General features: G+C 36.5%; 1 protein-coding gene across 1 annotated transcript in view; it reads left to right on the top strand.

The window, feature by feature from the left end:
• The window catches only part of LOC103479641 (laminin subunit alpha-3), a 70,491-nt gene extending 54,383 nt beyond the window's left edge, over positions 1-16,108 (top strand). The window contains exons 39-60 of the mRNA XM_008434187.2: positions 237-446; positions 586-737; positions 1,697-1,882; positions 1,958-2,106; positions 2,841-3,009; positions 3,113-3,240; positions 3,349-3,487; positions 3,581-3,676; positions 3,786-3,943; positions 4,044-4,161; positions 5,135-5,275; positions 5,364-5,494; positions 5,726-5,860; positions 6,574-6,682; positions 9,825-9,958; positions 10,068-10,248; positions 11,547-11,705; positions 11,792-11,957; positions 12,269-12,417; positions 12,627-12,720; positions 13,550-13,669; positions 14,939-16,108. Of these exons, the coding sequence (XP_008432409.1) occupies positions 237-446; positions 586-737; positions 1,697-1,882; positions 1,958-2,106; positions 2,841-3,009; positions 3,113-3,240; positions 3,349-3,487; positions 3,581-3,676; positions 3,786-3,943; positions 4,044-4,161; positions 5,135-5,275; positions 5,364-5,494; positions 5,726-5,860; positions 6,574-6,682; positions 9,825-9,958; positions 10,068-10,248; positions 11,547-11,705; positions 11,792-11,957; positions 12,269-12,417; positions 12,627-12,720; positions 13,550-13,669; positions 14,939-15,081 (3,167 nt within the window). The 3' untranslated portion in view covers positions 15,082-16,108. The remainder of the gene's footprint in view (positions 1-236; positions 447-585; positions 738-1,696; positions 1,883-1,957; positions 2,107-2,840; positions 3,010-3,112; positions 3,241-3,348; positions 3,488-3,580; positions 3,677-3,785; positions 3,944-4,043; positions 4,162-5,134; positions 5,276-5,363; positions 5,495-5,725; positions 5,861-6,573; positions 6,683-9,824; positions 9,959-10,067; positions 10,249-11,546; positions 11,706-11,791; positions 11,958-12,268; positions 12,418-12,626; positions 12,721-13,549; positions 13,670-14,938) is intronic.
• The last annotated feature ends 638 nt before the right edge of the window (positions 16,109-16,746 follow it).

Below are 16,746 nucleotides of genomic sequence, written 5' to 3' on the forward strand. Positions count from 1 at the left end.
TATTGTACGGATTATAAGAATTTAAGAGATTAAAAAAACTGAAAAAGTTACTTTAAGTGAAGGGCTTGCTTAGAGCATTCATCTGCACTTCCATTACTCATGATAGTAGCATAAACTTACTTCACCAGACAAAATCATATGCTGACAGGAACTGCAAAGCACTTCATGAGACAGGCCTCAAAGTTTTATACTACGTCTGTCTGAGAAAGACATTTGTGTCTGCTGTAACGGTTAAGCATCGTTTTTTTTTTTTGTTTGTTTGTTTTTCCAATCAGATGCCATTGGAGATATGATTGACGAAGCCAAGAGGAAAGCAGCTTCAGCCAATAACACGGCCGCCGAGACCATGGACAAACTCGATAAAATTAGGAAGGAGATCGATAAKATCAACRTATCTCCTGTTAATGCCAATCTAAGCAATGACCTTAGTGAYGTGGACCAGTCTGGTGAGTTTTCTGATTCTTTTGTAATGAAGTGCTTCTCCTTTGCCTTGATAACGGTCATATTAAATATATTTCTGTGTGAATAAAAATGTAAAGCTATTTTACCCATTTAACTTTTCTGTCTCTYACCTTTTAAACACAGTAAAGGATTTGCTGAAAACAATTCCGTCACTGAACAATAAGATCTCTGAGGTTGAAAACCTGACCTCTGGGTTCTCAGGCCTCGGTAACATATCTGAAAACATAATGAAGATCAAAGAACTTATTGAGCAGGCCAGAGATGCAGCTGACAAGGTGCGTGCAGTCAATCGCTCTAAACGCACCCTTTTGCATGCAAATGCAGTTCCTTAAAAAAAAAGTTTGCACCCCGTCCGACTTCTTATGTTTCTGTTTCGCTGTTTCAATTAAGTGTTAATACCGGACAGAATTTATTAATAGTTTTCAAATGATTAACTTCTTTTCAAAGCGAGAAAAGAACAACATCTGGATGAACCCTAACACTTTTAGGAAAATATTCTGTGCACTCTTGAGACGAAAGTAGAACTTTTTGGAAGGCGCGTGTCCCTCTACATCTGACATTAAACTAATGTAGTTTTTGGGAAAGAAAACATCGTAGTGACTGTCAAACATGGTGGTGGTAGTGTGATGTTCTGGGATTCATTTGCAGCCATAATAACCTGTCTTATTTGATGGAACCATGAATATCATTGAGCTGAAACCAACCTCTGAATGGCTCAAAAAWAAACCAAATGAAGGTTTTGGAGTGTCCTAGTCAAATCTAGACTTGAAGCAAGATCTTAAAAAGGCTCCTCATGCTCCAAAACCCTCAACTGTGGCTGATAAGGGAAAAAAAACTATTTTGCAAAGTAGAGAGAGTCAGAATGTTGTGAAACACTCATTAGCAATTATTGCAAACACAAGATGGCATTTGTTGCTGCTGGGAATGGCACAACCACTTATTACCTCATGGAGGGRATTATTTTCTTACTTACATAGGGTCAGGTTGGTTTGAATCGTTTACTTCTTTTAACCTGTGAATTAATAGTTTTAAAACTTTTTTTTAAATTAACTAAAGTTATCGTTCTACAATATCAAAATTAATTTGAATCGTTTTGTGTGACATTTAAGGGAAAAAAAAAAAGAAATCTGTACGGGGGCAAATACTTTCTCACAGAGCAGCACAATCTATTTYTTTAACGAATCAAGGTGAGATCTACATGTCTGTATAACATCTTGTCTCGTCTCCTCTTCAGATTGCAATCCCCATGAATTTTGCCGGGGATGGTCACATCGAGCTGCGCCCACCGAAGAATCTAGATGACCTGAAGGCCTACACAACCCTGTCTCTGGCGCTGCAGAGACCCATCGGGAGAGGAGACGGAAAACGCAGGCGCAGACAGACTGAAGACATGTTTGTGTTGTACCTTGGCAACAGAGACGTGAGTGAATCAGTATCCGCGGTGATTTTTAGATTGTAATTTTGCTCACGAGACTAACAAAACTATGTTCTGCAGTCCTCAAAGAATTACATAGGCATGGTGTTGAGGCAAAATYGCTTGTATGGCCTGTACAAGCTGAACGGACAGGAGTACGAGCTGGAGTCTGACTTGATTTCCACCTCCAGCCCTCAGCCGGCCACATTTGATAAAGTGGATCTTAACAGGTGAGCCACCTTACTTCAGCTCAGCTCTCACCGTGTCTCTTCAACATTTAGTTTCATTTTGCCACACATTTTATTGTATTTTATTAGAAATGTATGTAACAGACAAACAAACACAAAGTTCAWASAAGTGCAAGGAAAATGATCAATGTTTTCCAGAAATCTTTATAAATTTAAACTCGAAAATCAAAGGTTCGTTTGTCTTCTGATAACCCAAATGGAAATTCAACGCAGCCAATTCCATTCAGACGTCACTSATTAGGTAAATACAGCCAATCTGTTTGTAATGTAATCTCGGTATCAATCCAGGTGTTTCGTGAAGACCTCAACGGGTTTGAAATCGTTAGTAAATAAGCACCATCATGAACATTATGCATAGATCAGGGATGAAACCAGGAAGAAGTTCAAACCAGTGTCAGGTAATATAGCAAGTTTGAAATTTTGTGGAGCACTGTGCAGYGCCGACACTAAAAGTCGTAGGTCCAGAGATGTTTGTGTGTAGAGTGCAGAGAGACTTTATGTTGGTCTTTTGTGCCCATTTCCAATTACATATGTTAACATTTGTAGCAGTAATATGAAGAAAGCACTTCCAAAAACTTTACGGTTCTCCAACCATATTAAGTCAACTCTGTGGCAATAGGTAGATACCGCTAGTGTCATCTTTCTTTTTTTTGTTGAAAGATGAGCAGATGTAATAATCACAAAGTCCTTTGGTTTTTTTCTTTCTCCTGACTTAGAATTTACCAAGATGTGGAGCTAAAGCTGACCAAAGACATAACCTCTGGGCCACCTAATAAGGAGTATAGCCATCGTCAAACCAACAAAGGAGGGGAGAACGAGAACCTCCTGAAATTCAGTCCTGATGACGTTGTCTTCTACGTTGGAGGCTACCCGTCCAACTTCACCGTGAGGAGCTGTAGCACATCTACCAACATTCAGTTTACAGACGGTTTTGTGTCCAGAATAGTCATCAGAAATAAATGCTTTCTTGTGCTCCGTTTCACTTCAGCCTCCTCTCTCTATGAGGTTTCCAAAATACACGGGCTGCATCGAGTTCTACACCTTTAACAAGAAGGCCGTGAGTCTCTACAATTTCCAAAAAGCAGAAAAGATCAATGTCCAGACTCCCTGCAAGAGGTACTGAGACTACAAATTTGAARTATCATTTTGATGTCAGTGAGTCTATGTGTTATTTTCAGAATTTGATTGCATGGTTTTTCCTGTCTTCTGCTTGGTTCCTTCTAGAACCGTAAGTCCAGTCGACTCAGACTATTATGAAGGCACCGGATATGGCAGAGTGGCCATAAGYGAACAGCCGAGAACTATTGACATAAGTGTCAAGACTAGCGTGGAAAACGCTTTACTCTTCTTCACAGGAGATGAGGTAAAGGATCTTTGTGATGTTGATACATTTAGCATTTAATTAAWTTCCTAATTAATGTTTACCACAACTTCTTTTTTCTCCTGTGTGACACAGAATAAGTACTTAATGGTGATTGTAGAGAAGGGTTACATTGCTATTCAAAGTAACTTGATCGCAGAACCAATTAAAGGATCAGACAAAGTGTTCCCAGTAAGGAAGATTTTCTTCTTCTTCTGTTTCTTCTGGATGGTCTTCTTTTGAGTTTTATTCCCTTCAAAATTAACAATTTATTTGTATCTTTTCCACTTTTTTTTTCTAGGTTCCAGTTGATTTTTTGAATGTTAGGCTAATTTATAGGCCTGGGAAAGTAAATGTTATTGCAGGCTCCCCGCCACTTACGGCCTCGCTCACTGAATACGATTTCAACAACTTTAAAGATTTCTATATTGGTGGTGTAACGCAAGAGATCAGACAAAGGTACATCCTTATCAGCATTGTTTTTTATTTGTGTATTTCCATCCTGTTTCAATGAGACTTGTATATAACCTGTTGTTTTGTTCTGTTTGTTTAATTAAAGGTGGGACATCACCACTCCACCATACAAGGGATGTTTGAAAGATTTGAAGGTAAACAACAATTTTAGRCCACCTGATGAACCAGTGGGAATCAGCAAAGGCTGCTTGCAGGATTCACTGGTATGACTTTCACCTTATTTACACAGACCTACTGAAATATTGTTATTACTGTGAGGAAGAGCACAGATCCATTCAGTAAATTAGAATATTATTGAAAAGCTAATTGATTTCAATAACTCTGCCTCTAATTGATACGCATTACATACTAGTAGATTAATTACACACAGCCTGATGTTTTAGAGCTTTTATTTCTATTAATGATAATGATTTCTTTTTGTGAGGGTGGGCAGGAATACTTTTTTTGTTAGCTGCCATGAAGATGTACAATTGTCCCAGAGACTTTCAAATTTGAGGCCACACTTTGCAGCAGTTGTCTATCAGGGAGCTTTGGAGATTGATCTCTTTTACAACCCTGCTCTCTGTATGATGTGGAAAGATGGAGTTCTCAGCCAGTCAGTTTTTTTGTTGTTGTTTTTTTTTTTTCATTATTGTTCCTGCTGTAAATATGGGCAAGTTTAGCCAAGCAGCTTTTTGAGAAGCCAATCCCTGACCTCTGGTTAGCAATAATAGCCTTATTTGAATGACAAGTCAAATATTTACTTATTGTTCCTGGACATTCTAATTAGATTCAAAAAGTATACTTTTTTTTTTTTTTTTTATCCCGAAGTAAATCAGCTTTAATGTTGAATACAATTGTTTACTCTGCCATCCATTGTACGGTTAAAATGAAATATAAAGCAATATATAAAAATATTRCTAATAATTACAACAAAACTCAGAGATTTACATGAAACCATATTAAAAGATGTGGCACTAAAGTGGCTGGTTTCAGTTGTCTTTGCATGCATCTATCGAGAAAGGAAGATTGAATGAAGGCGACTCTAATTTTAYTTTTTTTCATCTTAAACTTTATCTGATGAAATTAACATTTGGATTTTTATTTTCAGTTTGATATTATGCTACTGTAATCATAGATGGACTTATCTAAAATCTTTTTTCACGCATCATCACATGTGTCATGCCCTCTGTTTAGAGTTCGTACAAAGCACAGTTCAGCTTGGGGAGCTCCCTGAAAGCAGAMCTCCAAGACTTCAGCTTGGAAAACAACGTTGTGGTGTCCCTCGGATTCAAGAGCACAGAGAGCCAGGGCATTATATTGCAGAACAAAAAACTGGTGAATTTACCTCTCTACTTTATGACCATCTTTTCTGATATGCTTATGCAAAAAGAAATGAAATCTTTATTGTGGTTTTATCCTCCAGGGAAACCAGTTAAACATTGCAATGGAAAATGGCTACGTGATTCTACACTTTGACACCATTAAATGGAAATCAAACAAACAGTACAATGACGGGAACTGGCACTATGTGACTGTCTCCAAAAAAGAAGGAAGGTATGGAATAAAAATTTGTCTCACGTGTTCTAGGAATGTAATAAGAAACCAAGTAATGCTTACTGGAAGGTGTGTAGTTGTTCAGTTACAACTGTGATTATTTAGGCTTACTATTTTAAAACCAAAAATAAAATAACATTTAATCCAAATCAGGAAAATATTAAATTTTAAATAATTTTAAATAATTTTTGCTACAAATGTTTGGTTTTTTTTCTTTTTCTTTTTCTTAAGGATTGCAGTGCAGATTGATGATGAAGACTATGGTCAGCAAGAGAGTGGCACCATGTCCATACCTGACACACAGGGCTCTATTTGGCTTGGAAAAGAGAATTTCAAAGGCTGCATTTCCAACTTTTACACTCGACGGTAATTTTTCTTTCTTTCTGTGCCTTCTAAAGCTACAGTAGACAACTTTAATAAAAATGCTTTTTGCATATTTGCTAAAACTGCSGCTATGTCGTGACAGTGTAACATGAGACAGATAGTTTGTGAACAAATTTAGTTCCTTTGCTTCTTCCCGGTGGTCCTATTGCTTTCTGCTGAAATACGCTGCTACCAGACTGATACAATCAGATCTGGGAGGAGGGTCTTAGCGCAGTCAATCACATTTGTGTACTGCTCAAGATTACTGGTTTGCTGCAGCCATCCTAATGACAGAGAAACAACTTACTGCTACAGAAAAACTRTTTCTCCGCCATCAATAGTGGCCATGTTTCCTAGCCTATGCATTCAGCTCTGTGCAGCAGAGAGCAAGAGGGAGGATGTGAGCAGCATGATGATGGTGGACAGTGCTAAGTGCCTCCTCCTTGCTCTGATTGGTTGTTTTTGGCCTAGTGCTATACCTCTGCAGATGGCATAAGGACCAAAAGGAGGAAGCAGGGGAACTTGATTTTTTTCAGATTGTCTGCCTCATATTATATTGTCATGGCATTATGACAGTTTTTAAGAAATGTGTAAAAAGTATAATTTTTGTAAAAGTTATCTACTTCAGCTTTAAGAGTTAAATTTATGTGGTTTGGTTTGTTGTACCGTGTTTCCTCCAAGGTGTGATTTCATTCTGATTTGTTTGTGTTTTGCAGGTCAGACGAGTTCAAGCCTGCAAACTTATATGACTTCCAGGCTACAGGAGACGTCCAGGTAGATGTGTGCACTGTCAGCAATCCCTTTCAACTCCGCTTCAACAAAAAGGTGAGGTTTGACATCTATGCACACCTGAACTCCAGATCAGAAAGTAGTCCTTAGTACAATACTTAATTATTCCAAAACTAAAGGGTATAAATCAGCATCTGTTGCTGCACACCTGGCTTCAATGAATGGATAATTACGAGGTTTTGGTAGCACTTTGACCCTGGGAGGCATGCAAAGTACGGAGATTTCGTAAATGGGCCACCAATGAAGGGATTTTAAAGCATTCCATGAAAAGTTCAGTCTGCTGGTAACTCACCACAGTGATGAATGACTGAAATTAGCATTATTCGGGTAAGAGCTTGCCATATATGCTCCAGTTCTGACCAGCATTGCTACTGCAAAGCACATGGGTATAAAATGTGGGTCATTGTTGAAATCTTGGATTGATGCGAATCTGAGTTTCTTTCCATAGTCTTTTAGGGAGGGGTAACAGACATTCATATGACATATTTCAGCTAAAAAGGTTTTGTGCAATAAAATAATTCAATATATGTCTACAGCCATAGAGAGAGAACGCTTTCAAAACGTTGATGTTATGCACTTACATAATTTTACATTTTCTCAAGAATAATGTGTTTTTTTGTTTAATCTGTTTGTTTTTTTCCCCTCTGAAGATATCATGATGTTACCTAATAATTTGTGACCTAATGCTTGCCTCCTCTCTTATGAAGGAAATCATATCTAATTACATTTTCCTCTTACTGCCACTTTTATCAACTTGACATTATCTGTATTAAATTTTGCTGCCTCATTTTCTAGAGATGAAGAAGAAGGAGACCAAAACCTGCAGATGACGACATGAATCTAACACTGACTGCTGCTCCCCTATGATTTCCTCTAGCATATGCACAAGCTCATTTATTTACTGTGTATTCTACACAATAAAAAAAAATGTGTATGAATGCTTCAGTACCCATGCCAAACAACAAAATGTATTGTACTTCATCCTTTGTCCATCCTATTTGTGTTCACCATCTACATTGTGAATAATAACCCTGAAAGGAACACGTCTCTTCGCTTTCTTCCATGTAATCCTTCTAAGTGATTCACAAGCACCTTGTTTTTAATTCACTAATGACACATTAAATCATGCTTGATTACATAATCAAAGAAAATGTGCTCTAATCATAGCTGATTTTAGCAGCCGCTTCCAACACTTTTTAATCACCTTTTTCTAACACTCTTTCATCTGTGTGAATAATAAATAATCATGAAGTTGCATTTCCGGCTAAATGTGTGAATGACGTATGCTGAACAGTTTAGCTTAAGAAGCCGAGGTGAAGCAGAGACACCTGTTAAAGTGTGCAAATTCACGGAAATATCCGGAAGAAAAGAAATTCTCAAAGAGATGTGTTGCTGTAATCAAGTGCACAGCATCGGCTGAAATGTTAGGGGCGAAGTGTGAGTATGTTGTGTATAGTCACGTAGACATGAGGTTAAAAAGCTCGAAAGGCATTTTCAGCTTTTTAGTTTGCAATAGTACCAGATAGAGCATCAGACTTTGGCTTTTTCATTTGAACTGAGTTAGCCCTAAGATTTCAATGCAACTATTCCTGCAAAGGTTTTGAGCAACTATCCATTTGGTCATTTTTTGCTTGCATTAAAATAACTGGAGAGGCAGTGAAAGTCCTTTGACATTTCAAATGGTTAAATCTGCACATTTTAAAGATGATTTTAGATCCCAAAAATCTAGAGAGAAAGGAAAGAAAGAGATTATCACAACAGAATTCACACAATAGTCCTAAAACTGAATGATTGGAAGTACTAATTTACATAAGAATACATTAAGTATCCACTGAAGGACAAAAAAAACAGAGACCTTGAGAAATAGCAAGAGGATTACTCACATAAGCCTCACCTTGAGGTAAAAATATGTAGACTTTTCTTTACTGTCACCTCTGGATTATCTTTTTTTAAATCAAATCTGCAACACATTGATTCCACTAATCACCCTTGTCCTTGCTTGCTCATTCTCACTGTAAACAATATGGTATTTTGGTTTGGAGCCATATATTAACCTTGATTCACAATAATTGAATAAAATGAATAATGAATTATCAGCTGCATGCGGGGTCACAGAAGTACAATAATATGCTGCCACTTTCACGCTACACATGCAGACGCAAATAAAAAACAAAATCAGGTAATACAAAGTTTAAGAGTGAAAAAGTGAATTCTTATGAAGCTTTATATGAAAGTGGGAAGAAATGGGTGTCACAGTAAAATAGGGGGACATGGGCTCATATCTGTGTTTGATTTAATTTTTATTAGAACATGAGCTAGATTGGTACAATCAATTCTAGTGAGTTGGTCATAAAGGAACTGAGTACATTCACTGATGAAAACCATTCAAATTCAAAACTATGAATGGAAACAAACAGTTTGCCTCCTAAGGACAGTGTCCAACTAATTCTTATCATGACTTAACTTGGTGAGTGGATGACAAATAAAATCTGAATTTGAGGTTTTTTTTGTTTTTTTTATAAACTTGCACTAGCCAATTGGCCAGTTATCCACTGACTGATTCGTAAAGCGCAGGTCATAGGCAAAAATGTATATATTTTAAAATTCATTAAATGTGTAAAATCAAAGAACTTCCACTGTATTTGGCCTACTAAAAACATCAATCAACAGCATGTCATTTGATGCACTTCCTTTATTTGAGCCAAAATTGGATAAATATAACCTTCATGGTTGAAGGCAAGCCCTTTTAAATAAATACTACATGGGAATAAAAAGAAAGTCCCATTAGTCTGACTTTTATTGTGAAGTGAATGAACTGGGATTTATTATATTGCCCAAATATCTGAAATTTCCAATTAAAATTATTTAGTTTTGGGAAAATGTTTTCTGAAATTTAAGATTTAAAAAATAGCAGGCATTCCTTTTAGAAATAAAAACATAGCCTAGTAATAACACAGACAAAGCAGGCCTATTAGAAAAATAAAAATCTAAATCTAAAGTCACAAAAGCTTCACATTTGACAGAACACATGCTTGTGATAATTTTTGCAACTCAGAAAGCATGCTGCCTTATTTCCCAGCAGGGCGGGAGCCATCCAGAGACCTGCAACTGATAGGAATTCAAATATCAACTTGTATTAAAAGTCTTCTCCTTTTTTTGTTTTTGTGCTGCTTTTCAGGATAGCGTGAAGCAAATAATAAATGAAAGCGCCTCAGTCTGTGAATTCCCAGCCAAGCTTCAACATGCTTATCGCATGGGAGGGCCTGTGAGCAGCCTGAGCTACAGCCTACCATTACAGGTCTTGCAACCCAAGTGAGTGGCCAGTTTCCTTATGATCTCACATCTATGAATATCAAGTGTGCAAATAAAAACCAGAGCTGTAATTGAGAATATTGTTGGGTTTTTTTTTTATCCTATCCAGGCCTCACTTCTCTCTGGATGTCAGGACTCGGTCTCCTGAGGGCCTGCTATTCTTTGCAGCGACCAGAGGAGGGCAGTCTCATCTGGCGTTGTACATGTCTAAGGGCAGGATCAGACTCTCTGTGGGAAAACAGAGGGAGATATTCAACAGAGAGAAGTACAACGATGGAAAGTGGCATTCGGTCAGTAAATATACATCACCGTATACAAGCCTCTGTGTGTTTATAGCTGAAACTTGATGTTTACATGCGGTGCAAAAAAAGACTCTTACCTCTACATGGGTGAAATAACATCAGTCATAATCTTTTCTGTTTTAGGTCAGGTAGAATTACTAAAATTATTTGCATTTGCCAAATATCGGAATAATAAGCTTGAACAGTTTACATGCTACATTTTCTTGGTAGTTGATAGAGTTGTCCTTGAAACTCTTTAGCGTTGGTTGATCTCTTAGGATCTCCTCTCACACGCTTTTTTCTGTGCTCTGCTCTCAAATTTTCTCGCATGTAAACATGTGTAAATATGTGATACACATGTGTATCATATGTAGAAATATGTGAAATCCGTGTGAAAAAATAGGTATGACATGTTTTGTTTTTTGAGGTCTGGGGAGGGTTACCATGAGACTTCTCAAAATCCTCGTTTTTCATGTGACTCATCACTTCACATGTACATAATTTGCTCGTGTGATTTTTGCAAGTAAAATTTATGGGATTTTTCTGCAAGGGGATGGTGATAATGGCCAATTTTTGTTTAATCAGACATGTTTTGAAAAAATCATTTGTGTCCACTTCAGCATTTAAAATAGCATCCTGTCTGTCTATGTCGGTTTTAGTGTGATGATGTCATTCCTCTCTGATTGGCCTTTCAGCTCCTGTTGGTATTTCACTACAAATGATTGCATTCGCTTAGCAATGCAACTTCAGCCTACAATTTAACATAGCCCCTTCCTTTTCTCAGATGTTAATGCTCACATTTGGAAACAAGCATTCATTTCTGAAAAACATAACCCGCCTCATACCTATATAGTACCATGGTTGGACATTCCTGTTGTGTTTATACATGTGTAAAGTGTAGTTTTGAAAATGAATGTGGTAGAGTCAAGGATTAAAAAATGGCATTTATTCCTCCTGATAGCTCAGCAGATTTTTCCCCCCCATAAATTCACAAAAGAAACCTGTGTGTTTGAGATGTTCCCTTACAGCAGTGCAGATCTGATTTCACACCAGGAGCTTGCAAAACCATAATGTCATTGTCATTTGGATTATAAATCCTCTCATTATTCTTAAGAAATAGAAATAATTTTAGTAATCTTAGATAAACAACAGAAAACATTTAGTCTGATTTGCAGAATGACAAAAAAGTTGTGTTTTTTTTCTTACAGTTTTATATCCGGTTTCAGCTATATTGTAGCAGCCATCTGCATCACTCAGTCTATTTTGCAAACCAAAGCAAAGCATGTGTTGAATGTATTTGTCTGTAGGTCATGTTCAGTTTGGAAAAGAAGAAATTCCGGTTGATTGTAGACGGGATCAAAGCTCAGGATGGTCAGCTGACTACCTCCGAGTTGAAGTCTATGCAGCAGTTCCTCCTGCCTGCATACCTGGGCAGTGCGCCAGAATCCCTTCAGAAAGAGTTAAAGGTAGCAAAATACAGCTAAATTCAGTTAACGTTTCTGGTGAAAAATTGTGGCTAATTTAGTGACATAAATACTACTTTTACTTTCAGTCAAAGGCTCTGCCAAAGCAAAGCGTGTCCGGCTGTGTGCGTAATTTTAAGATGAATGGAGCACTGATGTTAAACCCATCGTCAAACTACGGTGCAGGACCCTGCTTTGAGGGGCCGACACAAAAAGGGGTGTATTTTGCAGGAAATGGAGCACATGTCATAATCAGTAAGTACATCACTTTTGTGCTCTTTTACTACTGCATTTTTATTTCTAATCTATGGTTTAAAAGAACACCATTGGTGCTTCACTTGAGCAAATGAGGTATAGTTATATAGTACTCTGTGAATTGGATGATGGTGATGATTTTTTTTTTTTTTATCTTATGATTTAAGCCTTTTAAGGACATATTTCAGTATATTAGAAAAAATGTTTGATTTAATATATAAAAACTAGGAAACTCAAAAAAAAAAAAGTTTTCTCTTCATTACTTTTTTTTTTGTAACTCATATTATCTGCATTTGTTTTCTGTATTTCAGATGACTCCTTTGTTTTTGGTTCTGACCTGGAGGTGCTGTTTAACATACGTCCCCACAGCCAGACTGGACTCCTGCTTCATGTCGGTGATTCCAGCAGTCATGTAAACACAATGGGCCACTTTCTCAGCATCTATATGCTCGGAGGAGAGGTGAGAATACTTAGATGCTTTCTGCTGCCATAGAACCGTCTTAAATGTTTGGCCATCTTTTTAAGCACAGCTGAGGTCGTTTCTAAATGAGGTTGGCTTGGTTTTAAAATTGGTAGCTTCAGAGTCAGTCGATTCTACCTTTGTTATCAAAGTTGACTTTATTCGAATGGGGTTAACAGTGAGACATTTGCATATGTTTCTATTTGCAGGTGGTGGCGCACGTGAACAACGGAAAAGGAGAGTACATGACATCAGTGAAGCCAAAGACCTCTTTATGCGATGGAATATTTCATAAAATTTCAGGTGAAACAAAACGTAGAATTGTACTAATACCCAACACAAATATCGAACCAAATGTGAAATAATGCTGTCACGTGTTTTTAACTTAGACCAACAGTGAGGAGGACAAAGAAAATATCTATTGATTATGGAGCAAAATATTTTTTTTTTGCACACTTATGCAGTGTCACGACATTTAATTCTAGGGTGTCACTTTTTACCGTCTTCTTGTATTTATGAATAAAGCTTTGGAACAATGGCCATGGTCAAAAGATTCTCAGATGTCTCACATGTCAAAAATACTATTTTATTTGAACTGTGCTGAATGGTGAAAATGCTTATTTCTACTGTATAAGATGCTATGCTATTCAGTATATTTGCTTACAATAACTTCATTCACTCTTAATATAACAAATGTCAAAAAATGCCCATAATTTTTAGCTGATAACTAACGGATTTGTAGTCAGGATTTGTAGTCAGGAACAAGTTTAAAAGCATCTTCTGTCATCAAATAACCTAGCATTTAATTTTTAGAATCAGTTTATTTCCTCAAAATGAATTTGCAGAGATGACCTCTGCTCATCCCGGCCTTGATGCTTTTCTCTTTGGGTTCAGGTTTTAGTAGCCTCAGCAGTTTCCTCAGTCATTTTGTTTGCTCAGTTAAGACCAGTAAAGCTGACTCATCTGAAATGGAGGAGTCATTTTGTTACCAGAAAGGGTTAATATTTTTTTCAGCTGAAAGCTGTGATACCTGCTGCTGCACTGGTAAAAACATAAGTAGTTCAGTGAAAAAGTGTTTATTTATGTGCCTGTAATGACTTGGCGTCAAATCTTTCCTCCCCTTTTCTCCCAGTAATCAAGAGAAAAAATGTTGTACAACTATCTGTGGACACATTGGACAACTACAAGATAGGTCCACCATCTTCTACTTTCCCTTCGACCAAAGATCCTCTTTATGTCGGTGGCATTCCTGGTGAGTATCGGTGTCCGAAATGTTCTTAATTTGTTAGAGCTTAGTGAGATTCACAATTGAATTTCAGAATAAATTATAAATAATTTTAAAAAGAAATATGATTATCATCTGGTAAAAATGTGCAAAAAAGGCAGAAAAATAATTATCTTTTAATACACTACCATAATTTTAAAAACAATTTCTTAAAACAAGAAATAATCTATTTGTTTGTGTAATTTTACAACAAAGCCACTAGTAACACAATAATTGAAGAAACGCCAGTGTATGCTGATCTTCATAAGTCATAAAATTGCTAAAGGAATAAAGCTACTCAGCTAAACTCACTCATACATTCACTGAGAGCAACATTTAAAAAGCTTTAACACCTGAAACTAGAAAAAAAAAGGTTATCGTCATCATACAGTCAGTAGGACGGTTAACAAAATCTTCAAAAATTCATTGTTATAAAATTGTAGTCAAGAGTGACATCTTGTGATCAACATGTCTTTATAATAACCATTAGTTATATATGCCATCCAGCTGTTAGGGAGAAACAGACACTCCCGGTGGATCTGATGCAAAACAGTTTTAGGTTCAAAAACACCTTAAAGCCACTGTTATGTACAGCAGAGGCAACTATCATTATAATTATCAATAGTATAACATCTGCTAATAATATTATCAATTCATGCTAAGTTAAATGTAATMAAAAAAATACAGTAATAACTTCATGTAAAAAGGATTTTATGCCAAGTATGTAGGCCACATGACCACTGTTTTCTTCTTGAACTTTAGCACAATTCACTGAGTGATCTACCCACCAAATCCACTTCAAATAAATACATTTCTAGCAAACATAACATTAAGAATTTATATAGGTAGGTTAGATACTGTACAATACAATACAATAAATACATATTAGATTCAAAAGTAATTCTCCAATTGGTTCCACAACCATAATTAATTAGAAAGTTTTGCATAGCGCAACTCGTTGAATGAATGAATGAATGAATGAATGATTAAGATGGCTGTTATCCACTATGCATATACTCGATCAGCAAACCGCAGAGTAGGAAGGAAATACAGTAAGTTATGCAATTTATTTATTTTTTTATATTGATTTTTTTTTCTCAATTACATAAATTCACAGTATCATAGTGGGATTATACTATTAAAATAAAAGATGAATTTGTTTTAGGGTTTAATATAAGACGACCCTTGAACAAGCCATCATGTATTAAAACAAAGTTAGCACAAATTTGCTTTCTACCTGACCATTTCTTTTTACAGAGACACTGATGCAGCAGATGCTTCCTGTCAAATCCTCCTTTGTGGGATGTATCCAGGACATGAAGATCAACGACGTATCAGTCTCCTTCCACAGGTCATCGGGCGTGTTTGGCCCTGTTAACCTCAAAGAGTGTCCGGGCTGAGCAGTTATGGCTGAACAAGCCTTGGGACCACGTCCTCTACCAACTATGTGCAATCGGTTAAAAGACAGAGAATGTGTCTGTGTGTCAGAATGCGTGGTGTGTGTCTGAAGGAATGTGTGTGGGGGTTGTGAGCAGCAGCTTACAGGTTTATCATTTTAGCTGCTCTATATTTATTCCGTGACAAAATCATATATTGTCATGGCACCAATTCTTGGACAATCTTCCTAATTGCAACACAACCTGATGCATGTCTCCATTGATTCTTTGTCAACAACCAAATGCTACTGAACAGACTGGTGATTATTGATCAGGGGAATTCATTATCAAAAACCCAGCACTTTAAGAAAATAAATGCTGCCTTCTCAGACGGTGCTGCAGTTGCAATGAAAACTAGCTTTGTTGTCAATTGTAGTTTTTTTTTCTCTGTTGGACTCCAACTTTTATCCTAGAATTATTATGTTTACACCTGTGGTGCTTAAGTCATTGCTGTTTCAGGGGTCTCCAAGCTACAATCTATTTATTTCCACCTGCCTGCATGTAGAGTTCTGCTTTGTAACTGGTTTAAAACACCTGCGATCCTCACGTTTGATCTGAGTTACCTTCCCATTTTGCATTCCTTTTGCATGAAAATTATGTTCTCTGTCGATTTTTCACACCATAAAAAAAAGCATGAATTTTAATTCCTATTTATTCAATTTTTTTCTGATAAGTAATCTTTAATTTATGACATTAACATAGCTTTCAGAACTGCGGTCAGTCATGAATTGGGACCATTACAAAAGAGCTGCGAGCAATTTAGCACAGAACTAAATGTGTACTAAAGATGCTTAAATTCCCCAACTGGTGTTTACTTTTCTGTTTTTACATTCATACCACAATTATTAAGAAATGCGTTATAAGAATGCATTATATACTTGGACGCATTTGGACATGCATTCCTGCCTTGTGATGACTGATTTGTAAACCTGTTCCATCATTGTTTTTGTAGTTCCTGTGGCAATAAAAGATTATTTGATTTGTGTTTAAAGTGGCAAGTTATTATTTTTTAAAAGTTTTTCATGTTGCATTTCCTTTGGTCAGATTAATAAAGCTTCGTTAAAATTGTGATAAGACTGACTTATAAAGTAAAACAGGTAAAACCTATCTCAAAAATACAGTACATTTTCATTTGTATCACCATCACTAACTGAATTAGTGACATATGTCTACTTGATATAACAGTATGTAATTGGATATAATCAGAATAGCATAAAAACATTCATTTGATTTTTATTTTGAAGTCTAAAAGGTATTGAATTAACATGCAAGCTGTTTCTTTGTGGTAAGGGATGTGTACAAATTTGATTTGGCATGACTTTCTTTTCATGCATGGTTTCTTGTATTTAAAGGTCTCCCATCCCACATATACTATATTTTCACCACATTCAAGTCGGCTCTTTCAACTCCAAAGCAGCTCTCCAGATGTGTTTTTTTTCTCCTTAATTTATTATCCAACAGAAAAATGTTGCAAAATGAATGAGAGCTCATAGTAGGAAATGACTATATTTAACAGCTCTTCTTCTGGGTCAGCGTAAAGTGAAATATGCATTTTCAGTTTGAAAATACCACGAGTTTATTTGGCTTTTGATGGTTTAGACTTACAGATTTACCTGCAGCGGGAGCTTT

The sequence above is a fragment of the Poecilia reticulata genome, linkage group LG17 (assembly GCF_000633615.1).
Source record: "Poecilia reticulata strain Guanapo linkage group LG17, Guppy_female_1.0+MT, whole genome shotgun sequence".
NCBI classification, from domain to species: domain Eukaryota; kingdom Metazoa; phylum Chordata; class Actinopteri; order Cyprinodontiformes; family Poeciliidae; genus Poecilia; species Poecilia reticulata.